This window comes from Neopelma chrysocephalum, unplaced genomic scaffold (genome assembly GCF_003984885.1).
Source record: "Neopelma chrysocephalum unplaced genomic scaffold, ASM398488v2 Primary Assembly neopelma1_59, whole genome shotgun sequence".
Lineage (NCBI taxonomy): Eukaryota > Metazoa > Chordata > Aves > Passeriformes > Pipridae > Neopelma > Neopelma chrysocephalum.
In genome coordinates this window covers 14,204,648-14,222,983 of record NW_020897714.1, presented here as the reverse complement: position 1 = coordinate 14,222,983, position 18,336 = coordinate 14,204,648, and the positions used below count along the sequence as shown (strand labels likewise).

The following is an 18,336-nucleotide window of genomic DNA, read 5'->3' as shown; positions in this document are numbered from 1 at the left end:
TAAATTAATGCAGGAATATTAGTATAAAGGGTAGAATTTGAGTGTTTTTCAGAAGAAAATGCTAGAGTATAAGTAAAATACATAAAATATGGCCAAATTGTTTTGGCATATTATAAAAGAGATGATTTGGAAATTAAAAAATACAAAGTTTTGGGTTTTTTTGAGTTATTAGAAACTCTGATGCTGTAGTGCCACAGATTAACTGTTAATGGTTGGAAACTGCACTATGATATTTCAGAATTATCCACAGTATTTCCTTTATCTTTCTCAAGTCATTGGGGCATTTTCAGAGCAATATATGGGACTAGTTAGCTGGTCCACTCTGAAACAGATGTTTCAGTATTCCTTTCAAATTGAACAGCAAAGACTTTAAAGATTCCCTGAGTTTTGGCTGCGTATTAGTATTGTACACTAGCAAAGTAAACACCATTTTTGTCTCTCAGGCTTAAAATTTTTGTTTAGCTCTTTCACTTCGGTGTTCTGATAAAGAGCTTTCTTAATAGATTGATACTTAGAAGAACTGAAGCTCATGAAAATATAGTTTTCCTATTAATTGCTTTTCATTGCAGCTGTAGGTAGATAAATATTGGAAGGTTTATCTTCAAGCCTGCTTAAATTATTTACTAACTGAGCTTGATCTCTGAGGTGTGCGGCTATCATCAGTATTATTTAAATTATTTGAGTGTATTTATTCTCACCACCTTTTGTGATTTATATTCTGAAATAATTTGAGAACGTAGCCTAATTCATTAATCATCTATTGCATTTGTAATAGTAGAATGCTTTTTCTGCACAGCAGAGTTTGGTTATTTATTTGGGTTATAGGAGGAGCTTTATGATATATTAAGGTATGCATATGATCACATGCAGTGGTCTTTCACTGATAAGTGAAATTTAAAAATAAGCACAGACATCCCCTATATGTACCATTCTTTTTTGGGGTGATTTTTTTTGGTTTAATAAGGCTACTAGGCAATCCAGTTTTTAGTGAATGGCTTAAATAAAAAAAATATTTGGCACCTGTAACTATACCCTGTGCTTTTCAATTAACTTCCAGAAATATGATGCCTACATGCTGATCCAGGCAAATGTAGAAATCTATGAAATATCTGTCATAGACAAGTGTAACCATTTCTACAAACCTTTTAAATATGGAAAAAAAACAAAAGCCATTACATACCGAAAAAAAAGGTAGATGGCAACTGTGTAGCATTGTTTTTGAATGCTCAATTAAACATCAACAGCTTGCAGAGACAGTCTCAGAAGGTTACTCAGGAAATGGTGGAAATCACCCATCATCTCTCATTAGTACTTAATGAGAGATGTTTTTCCAGACAGTTGCCTGGTATTACAAGGGTTATGCAAGCTTGAAGCAGTTCCAAAGTTCTATTTGTGCAGGTGGGTGATTAGAGGAAATAAAAAGTTGATAATAGTCATACCCAACTCTCTTGGATGATGCAGAAACAACTGAGCAGACCCCCTGCTGCCACTGGAATGCACTTCACTGGTAATTAATTCCAAATACAATCCTGAAATAGCTGCCACATCCAAGATTGGGTCAGGTATAGCTTTGAGTGCTTTCAGCAAGACAGTTGCAGATATATATTTACAATCCTACTCAGAACAATGGTTATTCAGGTTTGAGTGTGTGGGAACCAAGCAAATTCAAAAGAGCAAATTCAAACAGTTGAGTCCAACTGTTCTCTCTCTACATCCAGTGTAGCTACCTACTGATTCTGTTATTCAGTATTCCATCTGTTCTTTTGAAGTGTCTCTTGTAATGTTTGTTCCTTGAAATCCTGAAATACATGATTGTCCTTATCTATAGTTCCTAGATTTATGCCATGTTTTAAGTTTAGTCAACTTAAAACTATTTTAAAGCTGAATCCTGTGCTATCGAAAATTGCCTAGTCCCTCAATTGAGGCTACTATGTAACATAAACATTTTTGTTATCTGCCTGACAAAATAGGAGATTTTCTAATATTTTCCTGGATCTCTGTATAAACTGCTTAATTTACTGTATACAATTGCTGTGAATCTTTGCAGTGGGTCCACCATTTACAGGAGACACCATTTTTTTCACACATGCTATCCAAGAAGTCTTAAACATGGCATCTCTATATCAAATCAGGATGATTCCTACCATTTTGTGACCTACTCTGTTCAGTTTTGGGTCTTTGTTAGTTCCTTTCTACTTGTTACCTTGGGCTCCTGCTTTGTAAATTTGCTGCTGCTGGAATCCAGCAGCCAAGATTGACCCACAATGAATGAACTGAGCCCAAGTAGTGCTATCCTCATACATACAGACATACTGTTTTAAGTCTTTTACTGAAATCTGTCCATGGGTATGTTTTAGAGTAATGGAGTGGTTCTTCTTGCTCTGCCTTAGAAAGGGATGTGTTTTAATGAGCCCTCTGTAAGCTTCAGGGTTCAAATTCTTCTTATCATAGAGAATCGGATTTTCATGATTCTTCATGTGGACCTGTCTCTCTCTCTCCCTTTTAAATCAAGCTCAGCAACAATAGGAAAGATTCCCTGAGGCATAATCGGGGCAAGTTTCTTGGTCTTCTCCTCAGCATGAGGATATCAGCATAATCCCCTGATAAAACTTCCATATATTTGATTATCACAGGAATCAGAAAATACTGTTTTTTCACTCCAGTGTGATTAGAAGTGGCAATTCTTCTTTCATTCCAGTTATGAAGCTTATAAAAGGACTTGATCATTCCCGCTTTATTGAAAAGCACTAAAACCTGCTCCTAATGGTACCACACATTAATGTGGACCTACATTAATGTATTAATTTCTTAATGAGTCAGTGAAACTAGCCATTCTGGTGGCTCTGTCCTCTGCAAGGAGATGTATGTAATTTCAGTCACTGGTAACTGATCCTCCAGAAATAGTACTATTTCCATATTATCTCCTTTTGTAGGTTTCCAAGATTTCTATTGTGATTATGATTGATTTCTGTCCAAGACAGAAGATTAGCATTGCGATATTCTTTTCAGAGCTGTTTGCCTTCATATTATACATTTGATGTTAAGAGGACATATAACATGTACAGACAAAGGCATTCCAGCATTTTTTAATAAAGACAGATCCAAAGCCGTAGAAATTGCCAGACTGGATAAGAGTGTCTGTAGTAGTTTTCTAATAGTCTAGCAAATTGAGTCTGCTATGATTGATCAAACTTAAGTCTGTCTTTATACCACACTAAAAAGCATTTTGAGCCCTGACAACACCAAGCTATGTGGACGTTTGTTCACATTTTTTGCTTTATTCTGATGCTGGGGTGTCCAAAACAGATGCAGGATTTTGACCTACCTTAAAGTAGTTTGAAATACTGCATGAAATATTCTACAGGGAGCAGAGCTTGAGGAATTTATTTGCTAGTAATAGGGTGCCTTTGGAGTTGTTGTCTATTTATGTGTGCATGTGTATCTATATATATTTATGCATATGTATATACATGCATAATAATTTTCCACCCTTGTCTTTTTTCTCTCCCAGATTTGCAGTGTACAAATCTGTTCAGGCCCTGAGGTTTTATTATAATGCTCTACAAGGTCATAATGATTAGCCTTTGTGCTTTAAGTGTTTTGTTCATGACTAATATTTTCAGATGTTTTAGAATTTGGTATATATATTTAAACGCAGCATTAGATGTGTAGTATATAATGTGGTTCTAGGTTATTACTGGTCCATACCTCTAAAGTTAAATACACGTTTCTTCTGCTTTTATAGCAAATTGTAAATCTGAGCATATAGTATTTAAGTGACTCCACAAATAACTGGAATATGGAAATAGGTGGAATATACATTTGCATTTTGGCTCAGAGCACTGGATGTGAATATGAAATAAATCATCATCCACAGTAACTATTCGTTGCTTCAGTCACAGGCTGGTTTTGGAGCACATAAACCAGACTCCTTTGGATCCGAAGTTCCATTTCAGGTGGTCCTTCTGGAAGCTGTGAGGATCATGTATGGTGGGGGTGTTTGATAGAATAAATAAGAATGATATGTAGTGCTAAAAGTTAAAAGCCACATGTATTCTAAATGGAATGTCATGCAGATGAACTGCTTTTGATCTGCTGATCCATTGCCATTACACTAAATTGTAGAAATAACTGATGTAATAGCTAATACAGACAATAACTGTAGATTTTGATAAGGATCCTAGCATGTTTCTGTAATGGAAGTAGGAAGATAGATTAACTGTGTTCCATTTGAAAGATTTATTTCTGAGATGAAATCTAATTGTAAGTATATTTCTGTAATATGGGCTGCCTCTGGCTTTTGATATTTTGCTTCCTGAGATGTGGTAAGAAGTGTTCTGGTTGGTATACTTGGTATCTGCTTGATAGTTAATATTGTGGCATTGTATACATACAGTGCCTTTTCTCTGAATACATTGTGAGAAAAAGTATGTGTTAAAAAAGTTGCAGTGAACAGTTTGTCCTCACAGAACATGGAGAGTGGGATGAAAATGTCGATGAAACACTTGTTGAACTGTGGTGTTATGGTCTGTTACTATCCACAAAAGCCATTTTTCCCTATGCAGTGTTCCGTGTGAAAGAAGACGTGAAACTGACTACTGATGGCACGTGGCACAGGAAAAGGCAAAATTCCCAGTACCTGATTTTTTTTATCATTTCAGTTAAATAGTTAATATTTTTGTATTTTTGCCTGACATCTTAGGATATACTCCTGGAATAACACCTCAGTTTGCTCTTACAATATACTAGAAGAAGAACATTCACTTTTACCTTGCTCTCTCCAGACTCAAATCTGAGTGATCCTTAAAAGTGCAATGCAGTCACCATATCCATGAATCAGACCTCCTTGCACTCCCCTCTTTTGTTGAAATCCTGTTATCCTGTACACTTCAGAAAAAAAATTACCATAATTATTTTAGCATGATGGTTAAAAAATCAGTATTATTAGATAGAAATATATAACATATTACATAATTTGTTTTCATTTTATTCAGAAATTGTTTTTGTACTGAAAAACTGCATTGTGAATGAATCACTGAGTACTTATAATGTCAATGATAGTAGACCCATCTTTTATTCCTATGAAGGGATTGGTTATGATGTTAATTCTTATATAATATTTTTTCTGTGAGACATGAGGTTAGTGTGCACTCACAGCTAAACATTTTTATGACCAAGATAACTATGCTTACATTAATTAGGCTTCAATAATATTGAACTGGATAATAGATAAAACAACATTATTCTCAAAAAGCATCTCTCTTTTTTTGCAATTGTATTCTATAAGAAAGTTGGGGGAAAATAGATTTTCTGAGATTTTCTGTTTTCTTGCTGCTTCCTTCCTCTTTTAACATTATCATAAAAAGGTGCTGTAAAAAAATAAATATTTCACATATGAAGTGACTTAAAAACTCTTGAATTTGTAAATTAAAAAAATAATTATGTGAATTACTTCTTATTGAATGCTATTCAATTTCTATGTATCATTTTCCTGTAAGAATATATAAAACAATTGTTGGTGAAATGTTGGAATCACTGGAAAAAGCCAGTGTCGTGGTTTAAGCCCAGCTGGAAATTAAACACCATACAGACATTTGCTCAGCCACTCTCGCCCCCTCCCAGTCCAGTGGAATGGGGAGGAGAATCAAAGTAAAACTTGTAGGTTGAGATATGAACAGTTTAATAACAGAAAATAAAGTAAAAATACAGTAATAATGGAAAATGATAATGATAATAATAAGCGAAAAAACGAATTATGCCCAATACAATTGCTCACCACGGGCTGACCAATGCCAGACCCCCCTTCCCAAACCCAGATCAGCCCCACTTCTGAGGGGTAACTCCCCCCAGTTTCTATACGGGGCATGATGTTCTTGGTGTAGAATATCCCTTTGGTTAGTTCAGATCGCCTGTCCTGGCTATGCTCCCTCCCAATTTCTTTTGCATGCCTCCTCACTAGCAGAGTATGAGACAAGAAAAAAGATCCTAGACTTAGGATAGATGTGACAAACATGACTTAGAGAAAACACAAAACATCAGTCTGTTATCAACACCATTCTCATTCCAAATCCAAACTACAGCACTCTCTAACAGCTACTGAGAAGAAATTAACTCTATCCTAGCTGAAACCAGGACAGCCAGTAAAAGCCTAATCTGGGTTTCTGGATTTGGTGGCATTGATTTAAGATTATGAAGTTCTAGTGTAGCTGAAGTCAAGGCACAGGTTTATGTGTTGCTGTAATTTAAATAATGCTAGAGTTGCTTGAGAATAAAAGGTTGTTAAATAGTGGTAGGAACAACCTGACTTTCAGCTTTTAAACAAGTTGTGTGAAGCACTAGTGTGACCATTGCTGTGAATATTGAGTCTACTCCTCCTGTAAATATTTAAAAAATTAGGAAAAGTAGCAAATAGAATGTCAAGAGACACCAAGATTTGGAAATTAAGATTAAGATGTGGAAACCTGTCTAATCCTGTGAGAAATTTAAAGGATCACCATCTTCTTTCATACGTCCATGAGACGGTTAATAGTAAATGGGATTGTAATTGCATCGTAACACTTTCTGTCCTTTAAATCTTGTATGCTGAATCAATCAATCAATCAACCAACCCAAAAACAAAGGAAATTAGTAAGGTTTTCCAGGATGTAGGTCAGCATAGCAATTTTCATAGTCCACATTACTTGAGACCAGTTAATCCAAAACCTGAGTTCTTCTAACCTTTAAAAAATCATTTTTGTTATTGTGGACATAGAAAACATAATGTAGTATATTATCCTTGTTCTATTCTGTTTCCTTTGCCCTGAAACAGAGGAAATGGAGATGGCAAGTCCTCATTAACTATTTTTAAAAATCAGAATAAGCTCCAATTACATAAACCTTGTGACAGTTTCTCATGTGTGATGGAGGCAGGAAGGAATATTGTTAGAGCATGCTGCAGTTCATTAATTTTTAGCTGCTAGATGATCCCTGGAGCCTGGTGTTATCTGACTTATACAGAAACATCTTCTGGTTTGTTCCAACTTGAGCCAGGAACTAGAAGAGAATGACAGCCATAAATACTTCCCTGTTGGCTCCTTCTGTAGCACCTATCAGAAACTCAGCAGGAGAGCTAATCTTTTCCGAGGAAATTTGGTAGTTTCTCAAGTTTCTGAGTTCCTTTTCCCATGAAATGTTCCCCTGAAACTTGCAGTTTTGCCATTATGGTTACCGAAAGGGGAAAAAAAGGCTTGCTTTAGTTTTGTCACCAGAGAAAGAGAAAATTAAATTATATAATTTAATTACAAAAGAAAATACATTTAAATATATTTTTAATGAAACTACAAGTACTGTATACATAAACAGACAAGTCCTCCAAATTGGTTGCAGTAACTTATTTGATGGTGATATTGTCTCTCTGATGAAGACCCAGGTAGTAAATCATTACTGGTTGCCTAAGGGGAAGATCCTACTGTGAAAATAAACAGCTGTCCACAATAAAGAAATTGTTTACAAGAAACCATTATGTGTCAGACACTTATCCTGTTGAGAAATGAGGGAAGGCATGAAGTACTGAGCAGTTAAATTTTTTTCTGGGTTGTTTATTTCAAAGAAAAATATTTGGCTTCTTTTTGCAAAGTTTTATTTTTAGACTCTATAACATGATCCTTTTTTTCTTTTTGTGTTGCCACTTAATTTTACTTGGAAGGAAAGACTGTAACTACTCTTTTCTGAGATTGCTGCATATTGTGTATGTTGCTGAATTGGTTATGGTTGTACTCACATGCTGTAGTTGGAGAATTTCTTCTTCTCCACTTGTCTTGTCGAGCATATAACAGCCCTTCCTCCCCTCATGAATGACTTCCAATAAATTTCCCTTCCAAGAACATTGTTCCCAGTCAGTTCGATGCCACTTGTGTGGGACTGTATTTACAGGCAAAACCTAGTCTTCAGTGAGTTACCATTGAGCAGGGTCAACAAGAAGTCTTTCCTATGCAAAGACAAAAATCTTGCTCTTATAACTTGACCCCTCTATTAACCTCTTCTGCATATTTAAAGTGTGGTTAAATTGAGCTGAGGTGATTATCGAATAAACTGGTGGGCAGAAAACTGTATTTGTTACCAACAGCACCAGTCTGTATTTCTCTCTGTCCTTTGAGTGATCCATCTTTGAGATACTTCTGCATCTGCAAGAGTCCCTGATTTCACTTGCAAGGCTTTCATGTGCTAAATAGCTCAAGGGCAGCTGTGCTAAGCACAGCCACCCAGGGAAATAGTGACAGAAAGGGCCAGGAACTGCTGAAGTAGTTGGTGGAAGAGTTTGTGCTCTTTATAGATTTAGCTGTTTGTCAGAGACAATAATTCTGTTTGTTTCTCACACTAGTGAGTAAATAAGTGCAATAAGTACACTTAGCTAGACTCATGTGGAGCATTTCTCACTCTAGAACGTACTTCTTACCTTCCAGATGGTGCCTGTATTCCCACATTTCTTGACAGCAGTATAGTCCCTTGTTTAATATTTGCCCAAGCACAGTGCAGGGCTCTCTTAAAGCAACTCTCTGATTCCTCAGTCAGGAGGTTCATGGATGATTATCTATTGATTAGTCTCTCCATAGAGTGAAAGAAGATAATATTTCATATTCTGGAGCGAAAGAGGCTGAGACTTTCAGCTCAGCTAAGGTGCTAACACTCATATCTAGCCTTCATCCTCACTATGAGATTTTCAGAGTATGGCAAGGCTTTAGGGGGTCTCTTCTTGTCAAATCCCTGTCCCTCCTTTGATAAGCTGGGCTTTCAAATCACAGAATACTCGTTTACATGGTGCACATGACCAGGTTTAAAGTTAGGGACCAGGTCAGACGGGAAGGCATAAGAGGGACTTAAGGCTTTCCGAAATGCTATAAAAAATCTTCCACATCAGGTATGTTATTATGAGGATTCACTGTAAGTTCCTTTCTAAGACTATGTAAAAATTGTTTTGATTCATTGTATTGACACATATTTATTAATTTCTGAAATAAATTACTTCAGATTCAGGATTTCTGTGCACACTTGCAATGGTTCAGGAAAAACTGATCTGTGTGTTAAGACTGCATACCTAAAGGACTGGCAGTTTTGATGAGATACTTTTTAAAAGAGTTGGACTTGTCTTTCTGCGACAGGGAGAGTGACTGTCAGATGTTGGGTAACACCTGAGGTTATCTACAGGATGTCTCCATTCTCGATGTCTGCCAAACTGCCATCTGAACTTTTGTTTACACTTTCAATAAGTGTAACGGTATTGCTGAAACATTCCAACCTGATGTTATTTTAGAAGAGTAATTTGTCAGTCTGTATTTGATTAGAAACTTCAAGACCTCATCCAGTTACACAGTGTTTCTGCAGGAAGTGTATCTTAGAGTCATCCATGCTATGAAAGTATCTGTAAGTTGGAAAGACCATCAAGTCTACACTCTTGAAACTATTCCTCTTTATCCTATATTAATGTAACTGGATATTTCCTTCCCTTCGATCTCTCTTTTACACTTCCAAGAATTCTTTCAGGTAGTAGGGAGAAGCTTCTGTCATGGCTTTCACAGAGGCGTTTCTGACTTGTGCAGATGGAGGAGCTTATGTGTGTACCTGCAGAAGTTGGTCAGGCAAAAATTCTCCGGTTTAAGAGAACTGCTTTTGCTTATTGGTGTTTGGGTTTTTCTGGAGATGATTTGTCCACCGAGTGGAAGCACATGTTGGAGAACCATCACAATCACAAGTAAATTGGCTTTCTTCTGTGAACTCTGCAGGTTGTCAGTTGAGGCCCACACACATAAGATTTGAATGTAATCATTGTCTTAAAGGAGCTCTTTAGGAGCATGGAGCACATGCCTTTGTGATTGACAAAGAAAGGTAATTGATAAATTCACGGACACTGTAAAGACCACCATAGCCATGCACAGGCAATGGCATTTTCCCCAGAATCTGAACTAAAGCATTTCTTTACTGATACAATTCTAAAGGCATGAAGTAATGTGGAGTTTTTGGCCTCCTGCCTCTGGTGCTCAGCTGCTATCACAGCTGGGAAGCTATTTTGTAGTCCTCTCTATACTCTGATCTAATTTTCACTAACTTTACATTGATCAAAAAGCACTAAGAACATTTAGAGAAGGTAAGAATGATATTTTAAGTCCTTTTAATGGTCCTTCACAGTCCCATAAAATGGTAAGAGCAAGATATGTCCAAACAGCACTTTCCCATGTACATGCACATGTGTAGACATTTTTAAGCCAGCTGTAGGTTATCTAGCTGAGATACTGTTGGAAAGGTAGCTAGTGCAGTGCAGTGCTCTGTGGAGGATGCAAATTTTAAGTTTGAGAAACTGAGTATATTTTCATGTAATTAATATTTGCTGGTCAGTTACACTGATCACAATGTTCAGGAAAGTTGTTGATGATGGCTACTAGCGTGCTCTAAGTGAATCTGTGTTTATATAACATGTTGGACTGGGTTGTATGTGTTATGTTTTAGCAGGATGAGGTAGGAATTGCATTATAAATTTCCCTTTCAAGTCACCTCTATTGTAGTGATAGTACTTGGATTCAGAGTTGCTAATGCAACGTAAAATATTTGCTCTTAGTTTCTACTTAATTTTGTTTAGGTACTGAGAGAATGGTGTATCTTGCCTTAACATAGAATGAATGTATGCACTGACAAAATAAGTGTAGAGATGCAATATATTCCTTAGCAAATATATTTAAATTATAATAGGTTTTGTAAGTTGAAATTAGTGTTCTGTTTTCAAAATTGTTTTTTATTTTAAAATGTATGAAATATTTGTAAGTTCACATAAATTATATTTTTGTTCACAGATAATGCACCTCAGGTAGCAATTACCGCACCAGGATCTGGTAACCATAGAAACAGCTCTACAGGCCCAACACCTGACTGCTCTCCTCCATCACCAGACACTGCACTTAAAAACATAGTGAAAGTTATACGTCCTCAGGTAGGTGCTCACCATAAGCATCCTCTCATTAGTTGTAATTTTTGTTTTAATAGCAGGCTATGTTGCATGCGTTCTAAGAGGGTGTTATCGCTTTATGCATGCAAGTAGGCCAAAGACAGATAAACAGAACACAAAATATTTTTTGTATTTAAGAAGCAATCTTGTTAGCAGGAGAAGATAAAATATTTTATGAATGAGCCCAAATGTACAGAGAGCTAGCAGTATATTTTTCTTGTAGCACTAATTATGAAGTCCTTATGCAGTATTTTGTAATTTTACGTACTATTAGTTTTCTTTCCAGTATATGTTCTGATTTTATCACTATTAATTCCATATGGCTTTTTCAGGTTTACTTTCCTCTTTCTGCATCTCCATTTACATGAACTTACAATGTTTCATAACTTCTTTAGTTTACCTTCCCATATAGTATTTTTTTCTCAACTTTCGTCCTTCCCAACTATCCATATTTCTAATACTGTTCAGGAAACAAGATGCATAATTTATTGGAAACTTGAGTACTCCTTATGACTCTTGAAAGACTGCAGCCTTTAAAAATAACAACTTTACAAGAAATACATTGTAGAACTTGATTTGGTAGTATGGAGGTAATTAGCACAGAGCAGTTCATTTTAGAACCACAGGATCATGGGATAACATAGGTCAGAAGAAACCTTGGGATGATCTAGTTCCTTGTTTAAAAAGCTGTGACATTAGGTGTGCCAAAGCTAGTTGTGACAACTGCATGATTAATTGAATAATTGTGAAACTTTTTGGTGTGAACCAAAAGAACTTCTTTTCCTCCCCTACCAATTACTGGGTTCAAATGCAGCCATCTGTTCTTTATTGCTGAGCTGCAACTGAGCCACTCTGATGCTAGTGATGTATCATCAGCATGTCACTGGCATTCGTTTTACTTCAGAAGTAAGCTGATGGATACATGATATTTTCAGAAGAATTATATAGGACAGATTGTTTTGGTACCACACAACTGAGTGTTACAATGTTGGAGGTGAACCTTCCTTTCAGTACTCATTGGAGCACACAGTTCAGCAAGTCTTGCAGAATTGAAGGTAATCAATCACTAGGTGTACTAGCCATTTGTGTCTAGGAGCCCTTGGGTTTCCTATGGCTGGCACTGTCACTGCACAATAATTCTAGTGACTGGTGGGTGCAGACCGTCCCTCTCTTGACACTTCTGTAGTTTGGGTTCCACATTCTGGTTTAAATCTAGATCGCAGGAGGTCTAAAATAACAGTTTCTTCTCCTTTTTTCTTTTTATAGTTGTTTCTCACTTTGCTTGTTCCTGTAGTGTCTCTGTCCCTCCCACCCTACATCAGTATAGTACTGAAATGCCTCCTTCCCTCTGAGCTGTTTTTTATAGCAAACAAACAGAAAGGTATTGGAATATTGTTGGAACAAGCTGTTGTGTGATAGCTTATTGAAAATAGCATTTAAAAAGCTGTTTCCATCATGATATTGCCAACAGATGGACCCAGAACACTGAATGGTGATGTTCTCCTGCTAGTTAACTCTGAATGGATTCGGCAGATTCTGGGGAGCTATTTTTGAATTTAAATCATACCATACTGACTCCCAGTGTTCTCATCGTTTTGCAGAACAAAAGTGAGCTGTGTGATATATATGGTCAGAACTTTACCACATTTTCTAAAATGTCTCTTATGTGGCCCTACATATGGCATGCTTTCTATACAGAAAACAACAGCAGAAAGGCACATGTAGACTAGTGCAAAATATATGTTGTAAGCCTGTGTGCTAATACACGAGATGTTGGATACACTATAGCATTCTAATACAACTATGCTTCTCCTTTCTGCATGTGTTTAATCCACATCCCCTCAGTATTCTTCTTTGTTTTTGTTTTTGTTGCTTATCTGATCACCTTCCCCCAAGATCTCAACTCCAGAATTTAGACAAAGAAGTTGTAGATATTTGCAATGTGCTGTTTGCTAACCACTAGTGTTAATTTTGCCTGCATATTTATTCCATTCAATTACATGGCAAGCTCTTTGAAGGTTAGCACAATGGGATTCTATTCCTGTCTGACCTCTCACCACTCATGTAAAACTAATGAATAGTGTTACACAATATATGCAAAATAATTAATTTTCTGCTGGCTGCCAGGGCCTCTTTGCATTTTTCTAGCAAAATAAATAGATTTTGAACAGATCTAAGCCAGGGATAATATAAATTTCCAAAACAGCTGTCATTCCTTTCCCTTTTCATGTCCAGCAGATCCAGCACAGGAAAGTGCCAGTGAAAGGCAGAATGAGAAACTCTTCAGCAGCCAGCTTTGCACTAGGCAGGCTTTGGCAGCTTGGATGAAACTGCCAGGAAAGTCTGGCCTTTCAACGCTTATTTTTATTTTAATTTATAACCTTATCTTTCCTGAACAGTTGTACATGTAATGATTTACTAGCTGTGAGGAGAGACACCGTGTTTCTGTGTAACCAGGACAAGAGGACATAGTCTTAAGCTGTAACCAGGGAAGGTTTAGGTCGGACATTAGGAAGAATTTCTTAACAGAAGGGGTAATCAGACATTGTAATGGACTGTCCAGGGAGGTGATGGAGATGTCTGGTAGAATCAGACCATCTGTGGAGGTGTTTAAGGAAAGACTGTATGTGGCACTTAGTGCCATGGTCTAGTCAACATCGTGGTGTTCGGTCATAGGTTGGACTCAATGATCTCAGAGGTCTTTTCCAACCTAATTGATTCTTGAACTAGCAGCAGAAAAAAACAAAGATTCTTTCCTCCCACCAGTCTGGTGAGGACAGGTGGTGGCAGAGAAGGGAAAAGAGAATTCTGAAGTTGGAAGGCAGAGGTGGGGATCATTCTACCTCTTTGGCCTTTTCCTTCTAGGAGTGTGTGCCAGCTCATGTGATGGCAGGGCACATATACAGGCTTTAGCACATGACAGATTTTGAAGATGCTTGTATAAATATGGGGTTTAGCACAGCGCAGCGCCCTCTCCTCACAGACCAAGTGCATCTTGTGGGGGCCCCTGTCAGCTACACGTGCTTCATGGGATCCCTGGAGAGGAAGGAGGCTGTGATGCTGCACTGACAACCTACAGGGTGAAAGTACCACAGCTGGGAAGTGTGAGACAGGAACAATCTCATACACAAAGGGTGGATCATGGACAGTTAAGGGATTCCTCAGAGTGGACTCAAAACTTGTTTTTTCATTTTCTTTCTAGTTCTCTCTTAACCTGGCCCTAATAATTCCCTTCCTATATAAAAATACATACTATCCCAAGACATGGCTGGGAATTTCTACTTTCCCCAAACCTTTCACTCACTTTTCTGAAAATTTATCCTTTCTTCAATTAATTATGATTAATTTTGAGATGAGAAGCCTGCAGTTTGTTGTGACCCACCACTTGTCCCTTATGAGATCCCATTGCTCTCTAAAATCTATTTTAAACTCTCTTTGGATATGTCTCAACTATTCAATTCAGTGTAATGTTACTAAAAACTGAAGCCCATTTTAATGGAAATGATTTATCTCCCTGGCACAGTGCAATACTCTGGAGGGATACTAACTGAGCTCTCAGAAGCAGTATTAGGTTCAGTGCCACTGTGCCACCCACCTCTACTACCTTTGGTCCTGAAAATGGCACGCAGTATTTGTGGGATCTGTGTACTCTTTTAGCTGTGCATCTTAGCTAAGGCTTGTACTTCTACTCTAGCATTTTGCAAATATATTTCTTGCTTTCAAATTTTCCCATGGTGAGTCTCTAAAAAGAAGGGTTTGTTGAAAAGTTGCATGTATGCAGAGAAGAAGCAAACAGAATGTAGCTCAGGTTTTTAATTGCTTGATCTTTTTTTTCTGGATTGTCCAGACAAGATTTACTAAGTTTTTAACTCATGAATTGCTAGTTAGTGAAGACTTCAAGAAAATAATACACTTTCAGGTTAAAGATACATGCGTCTGTGGAGTATACTAACAGCACATGGGATCAAAAATGAGATGTAGTAGGAGACCAAGTAGGTAAAGTCTCTCTCAAGTTTTAACTCAGTTACGTTAGTATATATAGTGAAATATAACTTATCAGACTGGAATTTTAGTAAGTGATAGTAAAATTGAGCTTGTTCTATCACAGTTCCTATAGCTCTCAGTTTGGATGAAAACTGAACAAAGTTGGGCTACTTGTGATGCTTCATGTATTTTTTGTATTAGCTACTCAATTTAGTGAGATTCTCCTTACTTATTTACTTGTTCAGCTCCATTTGGACAAATAAACTATATCCATAGAAGAAGGAAGACAACCTTTTTTCCCTAAGAGACTGTTTCTTTTGCTGGTGCTAGTCACTTGTGGGTCTTGGGCCAATTCTCATAAAACTGAATTCTGACTTCTCACCTGGTTCATCTAGGCATAGGGAAATACAGGGACCATGACCTTCCAATGGCTGTATCAGCTTGGACATAAATGGACAGACCAGCTGTTAGGAGATATGTGCTCCAGGGCCTCTCTAGTTGATTAAAAAGTGGTAGTAATTTACATTCAATGAAATTATATATAATTTTTTTTCAGATAGGTGCAGGAATTACTTTGAACACAAACAAACAAATAAATCATCTTAGAGGAAGATCTGGAAAATCACACTTCCAGAAAATAAATTTTCAGAACTAATGGTTCCATAAAAAGGATTTTCGAGTGGATTAGTGTCACTATATCCCCATGGTGAAACAGTGAAACTATTTCCACCTGGTTTCTCTCCTATGCCGGGACCTTATTGCAGTATCCTTAGTTGTTCACAAATGAAATGCATGCCTTGTCACACTTAGCTTGAATTGACACATCCCTGTCTCTGCCAGCTGTTGCACCTGTGCACAGGAACATGAGAACTCGTTGTGTCTACTGAACTTGTTTTGCAACACACAAAAAAAATCTGTTTTGTTACATTTTATCATGAAAAGGAGGGCTGGTGAACACAGTTATGCAATAAATTCTCTCACTTATTAAATGAGATCACAAGACAGCTGGGGTGCAAGGACCTTCCTTCTCCTATGAAGTGCTTTCTGTGCTCAGCTCCAGTTACATGTGCTCAGCCAGGCAGGGAATAGCCAGGAAAATTACCGTGGAGAAATGCTGAGTGGGCACACTGTGCTTCCTCTTCAGGTGCACACTTCTTTTTCTGCTGTGTTTTGGTGCTGGACTTTGTGCAACCATGTGCAGTGTCCATGCTTAGCACAACAGGTAAATAAGATTTTAAGAAACTTTACTGAGAGTAATGGTTTTTGGGGGATCAAACCTCTCATATCCAAGGTAAAAGCCAGCCCTGTGTACATGCTTTAATGAAGTTCTGGAAGGTGCTGAGCATTCCCCAAACCCACCAAAATAAAGATGTATTCTACAGTCCACAGGTGAGTAGTTTTGGCCCTCATCCTTAGTGTGCCTGGTCTGGAGTGTTTTTTCTGGATTTCATAGTGTTTCCAAGGTTGCATGTATCTGTTAGACTGCAGACACATTAAGGTAGTTAGCAGCAGTCAGTGTCCTTGATTCTAGGTATTGAAATGTATTTCAGAATATTCTCAACGTGACAGAGATTGTCTGTACAAGTCTACTGCACACAGTTTGATGTATTCTCATTCTAATGATGTTGAAATGAATAAACAAAGAAACAAACACATATATGAAGCTCCTAAATAGCCCTTTAAAAAGGAGAGCAAAGCAAAGGTAGAGGTATACTGTCAGTGCCATTAAGATGTGGTTAGCAATTCATCTCTGCATGACTGAAAATAGGACAGACATTAGGAAATTATTTTATTCTGGAATACTGAGTACCAAATACAAAAAAAAAGGTTGTGGTTGTAATTGTCTCACAGGACTGATTCCTACGCACACACCCCACACACACACTCCCACACCCCCCACTCACCCATTTTACCACAGAATTAATTTGTAGAAGACATGTAACAGCTCCAGAGGAGAATATTAGGAAAAAAAAATCCTTAGAGCATAATGGATACTTTGTGACTACTTAATAACAACATTAAACAAAATATTATTAAAGAGACGCATTGTAAGAGATCTCCTTTGACAAGTAACTGTAAAATATAATTCTATTTAGATTATTTTAATTAGAGCTGAGATAATATGAAAACATAAACACATCTACGCAGTACACAGTACTAATGAAAACAGCAAACAGTGTGTGTGAGTGCATTTAATTACAGGTTCAACAGGATGCTAAAACACAAGTATAAATTAAAGCAGAATAACACTCTACTGTAAAGAGTGTTAAGTTTTCAGAGTATCACTTGTACATGTCTTCCTTGGTTGAAGTTGGTTGCTTACCTGGAGAGATTCTCTAGGCTGTGATTCCTGATTCAATATAAACATAAGTCATACACAGAATAGAACATTTTTCCTATCTGAACTTAAAACAGACCAGGAGAAATAAGGAGCATAAAGATAGTTCAGATTATGAAAGTTGCATACAACACTAGTAAAATGGGCTTTTACCTCTGTAAGGTTGTCATCTACACTGTTTAGTTGTTGACACGGTCCTAGGTATAATTTTGGTCCTATGCCCTTCTCTTTCTCCAAACATTTCTGCTGTTGGGCCTGATTTGGGATTTGAATGGACCAAGCACCATTCCCGGTAGGTAATTCTGCTTTGAAGACCCTTCTCTGACACCTAATGAAGTTTAATGGTAGGGGTGTGAACAAATCCATACCAGTTGCCCTGCCCTATTGCACATAATGCTTGAAAATAGTAACACACTCAGAGTTTGGAAGATTAAAGCCTTACCTATAATGCCTTGATGGGTATCTCACCAGATTCTTAGCACTTTCCTTTGTTTCTGTGTAGTATGGGATGGTATTGAGCACCTTAGTTGTTCACTAATCCTTTATCATCATCTGAAAATACACCCCATTTTCACACTTGCATGTTCTCTGTAGCATGCAGCTTAAAAAAACAGCCATCAGCTTGGCCCTTCAAAATTGGTGGTATAAAAATATCATGATATAAGCAATTTTCATAATCTGCAGGTCAAAATACGGTGTTGCAGCTGGAAGCTGAGCTTTTTTGAAGAAAATGGCCTTACATCCTTTTTCCAACTGTTTCAGGCAAAACAACACTTCTTTTTTTAATCTTTGAATCTTAGGAAATTTTAGTAGCTGAGACATTCTTCTTATTTATCAAATTTATCTCTTGCAATTTGAAGCTCATTTCAACCAACATTTTCCCAGGATAGGTATAGTGGTGTATCTTCAAAATCTGGTCACATCTGTCAAGGAGGGAAACCTCTACAAAGGTGTTGCAGTTTTTAGCATTCAGGACTGCTACTCCTCACAACCCACAGCTGCAATGTGGTTGCAATTGAAATAAAAGCAGAAGGCAAGGAAA

General features: G+C 37.3%; 1 protein-coding gene across 7 annotated transcripts in view; it reads left to right on the top strand.

Moving 5' to 3' along the window:
- The window catches only part of ANKS1B (ankyrin repeat and sterile alpha motif domain containing 1B), a 423,694-nt gene that overhangs the window by 138,960 nt on the left and 266,398 nt on the right, over positions 1-18,336 (top strand). For all 7 annotated transcript variants that reach the window (XM_027679966.1, XM_027679964.1, XM_027679965.1 and 4 more), the window contains one exon: positions 10,821-10,957. In XM_027679966.1, coding sequence (XP_027535767.1) covers positions 10,821-10,957 — 137 coding nt within the window. The remainder of the gene's footprint in view (positions 1-10,820; positions 10,958-18,336) is intronic.